Source organism: Schistocerca serialis, chromosome 8 (assembly GCF_023864345.2).
Source record: "Schistocerca serialis cubense isolate TAMUIC-IGC-003099 chromosome 8, iqSchSeri2.2, whole genome shotgun sequence".
In the NCBI taxonomy this organism is placed as follows: Eukaryota; Metazoa; Arthropoda; class Insecta; order Orthoptera; family Acrididae; genus Schistocerca; species Schistocerca serialis.
This window is the reverse complement of record NC_064645.1, coordinates 639,094,340-639,096,958: the sequence shown is the minus strand read 5'-3', so window position 1 is coordinate 639,096,958 and position 2,619 is coordinate 639,094,340. Positions and strand designations below refer to the sequence as shown.

The following is a 2,619-nucleotide window of genomic DNA, read 5'->3' as shown; positions in this document are numbered from 1 at the left end:
CATAGCACACAGTGTTTGAGTGTCCAATATACGAACAGGCTGTCTCAGTTGAGAGACATCTTCTGCAGACAAGGCATATAAATGATATACTAACAAATGGAGAATTGTTTAGCAATTTCGCAAAATTTGTGAATAAAATCTCAAGGGACGCCCAGCGAGCCTACCTTGGGAGAGGGTAAATACGCTTCAGATCTAATGCGCAATTGTAAATATGTATATACTACGTTTGTTTAATTCTTTGAATTGTAGTAGCTAGTAGTTGTAGTTAGATCAGTATGGTGGTGGGGGGAATAAAAGAGTAGTATAAATGGAGTGGTTTCTTCTAGTAGTAGCGGCCCGCCTCCACATGGCTAGGGACGGGCAACTCTCTGGCAAGATTCCAGAGAGGCTAAGAGGCCGATCATTCATATAGAGCACAATGTTGCGTAATAAATAGATAGTGTGCATGCATTAATAAACCACTTCCGTAGTACTAATAGCAGAGATAGTTAGTCTTAATACACCCACTGAAAAGTGTCAGAAAGTGGGTATGTATGTTTCACAAATTTGAAAAAAAAAAAAAAAATTTGTCCCAACTCCAGTAGGCTAATGCAGCCGCCGTACGGACCTGGCAAACCCGGGGTACCCTAGCCCGGAGCTGGCAAGCGCTACCAGCGACGGCCGTAATCTGAGACACGCACTTCAAAGACCGCTGTGAGGCGCGCAGTCGAATGTCGTGCGTATTTCGGACCGGAGTCTTGGCTTAACTGCCTGGGCAAGTGAAGGACAATCTCTATAATCACCCCTCACCCTCTGCGTTAGCTGGCGGCTATGGGGCGCAAGGCTGTTGAGTTGTGAACAGTCGTGAGTCAGTCACCTCAGAGGACCAGCCGACCCTCTGTTGTATAAGGCTTACCCAGGTGAGCGGGTCGACGCCTGGGCGGACGACTTATATCCCTAGCTGATCGTGGGAACCACATGGATTCTCTCAACCAACCTTGTCCCGACGAAACCGGTGGGCCCTCGCCGAGTCAACACACCGACCACTCGGGGAGTGAGTCCGACACCTCGTGTAATGACGAACTCCCAACACAAGGGCAGTCGGAGGCCCTTAGGTCACAAGGCAATGACACTGTGCTTAGCGCGCCAGAATTGGAGTTCCGCACACCTCGTGTACGGAGCGCTAAGACTGCCGCAAGCGAGACGCTGGCACGGAGACTCGCTGACACGAGTGAAAGTGACAGCGAGAAGGAACGCAAGGCAAAGGTAAGGAAGCAGAAGAATCACCTGCGGAAACTGTTCAAGCAGAGATCGCAGGGTGCGGACGCTGCCACCGAGATAATGCCACCACCCCGCCAGCCGGCGCCGAAAGCGGCGCCTAAGGCGGGAGACAAGCCGAAACCGGCGCAGGTAGCTGGGCGCAAGCCCAGCGGCCCAGTCGGGGACGGCGCAACGGGGAAGTCCGAACCGAAGGCGAAGACGAAGGCCTCGCGGCGAGCCAAAGCTGGTGCAGGTAGCCAGGCAACAACCCAGCAGCCCAGTCGGTGCTGTCACGTCCACCCAGACTCGCCCGGCGGGAGAGACGGCGGCCGCACGGCCGAAGTCGCAACCATCGGAGACGGCGAAAAGCGCGCAGAAACCGGCGAAGGTAGCCGGGCAACAGCCCAGCGGCGCAGTCGGTGAAAGCGCCAGCAGTAGCCGCGCCTCTACGCCAATGTCGGGCACCGAAGGGCGCAAGTTCCGGACCCGACGGAAGAGGCGAAAGCCAAACAAGCAGCCGGACTCGGCGCAGGTAGCCGGGCAACAGCCCAGCGGCGCAGTCGAGGACGGCACGTCCCGATACAAGGCAAGCCCTAGCGATCTTGCGACCGTGAAGCTTATCGCGACGCGGCGCGAGGACGTCCTGAAGCTCGTAGACGACACTCTCAAACCGGGGCAACTGGTCGAGGAGACGAATCTGGGGGACTTCAAGAGACAACTAAGAGCTAAATTGTTTGACTGGGCCATGGCGCAGTCGGCCCTCACAGGAAGGGTGGACGCCTTGGAGGAGGAGTTGTCGAGGACGAAGGCGGTGACCCCGGCGCCGCCCAAGACCTTCGCACAAGTTGCCGCCACTCCACCCTCTTCAGAATGGAAGACGCAGGCGATGATAACAAAGGCCCAGACTGAGAAGGCTACGCTCTTCATCAAGTCTAAGGGCAACGAAAGCGGCACAGAAGTGAAAAAGATGTTCACCTCCCTGATCAAGCCAGAGGTCGAAGGTGTGAAGTTATCACGGGTCGCCACAAACAGCCCGATGCTCATCGTTGACGTGGCGTCCGAGATTGATCGCGAGAAACTTCTAGCAAACACCCAACTGACAGAAGCACTGAAGTGTGAGCTGCCGTAAAAGCTCAATCCGCAGATAGTCATATATCATGTACCTTTTGCGTAATGAAGAATGAGGCTGTGGTTGAACTAACTCGAAAGCAAAACGACCTTGGAGGACTTTCGGAAACACAATTCCGCCAGGAGTTTAAACCGAAGTTCCGGACTGGACCAAATGGCAGACAAACATCACATCTCGTGGTGGAAGTTAGCCCCAGACTCAGAGTCGCCATTCTAAGGCAGAAACGACTGTACACGGGCTTCGAGTCCATG

The 2,619-nt window shown here is 54.6% G+C and overlaps 1 protein-coding gene across 1 annotated transcript; it reads left to right on the top strand.

Annotated features, from left to right (window-relative positions):
* Positions 1 to 957: 957 nt before the first annotated feature.
* LOC126417173 (translation initiation factor IF-2-like) lies at positions 958 to 1,662 on the top strand. Its single transcript, XM_050085071.1, has one exon. The coding sequence runs from the start codon at positions 958 to 960 to the stop codon at positions 1,660 to 1,662; it is 705 nt and encodes a 234-aa protein (XP_049941028.1).
* The last annotated feature ends 957 nt before the right edge of the window (positions 1,663 to 2,619 follow it).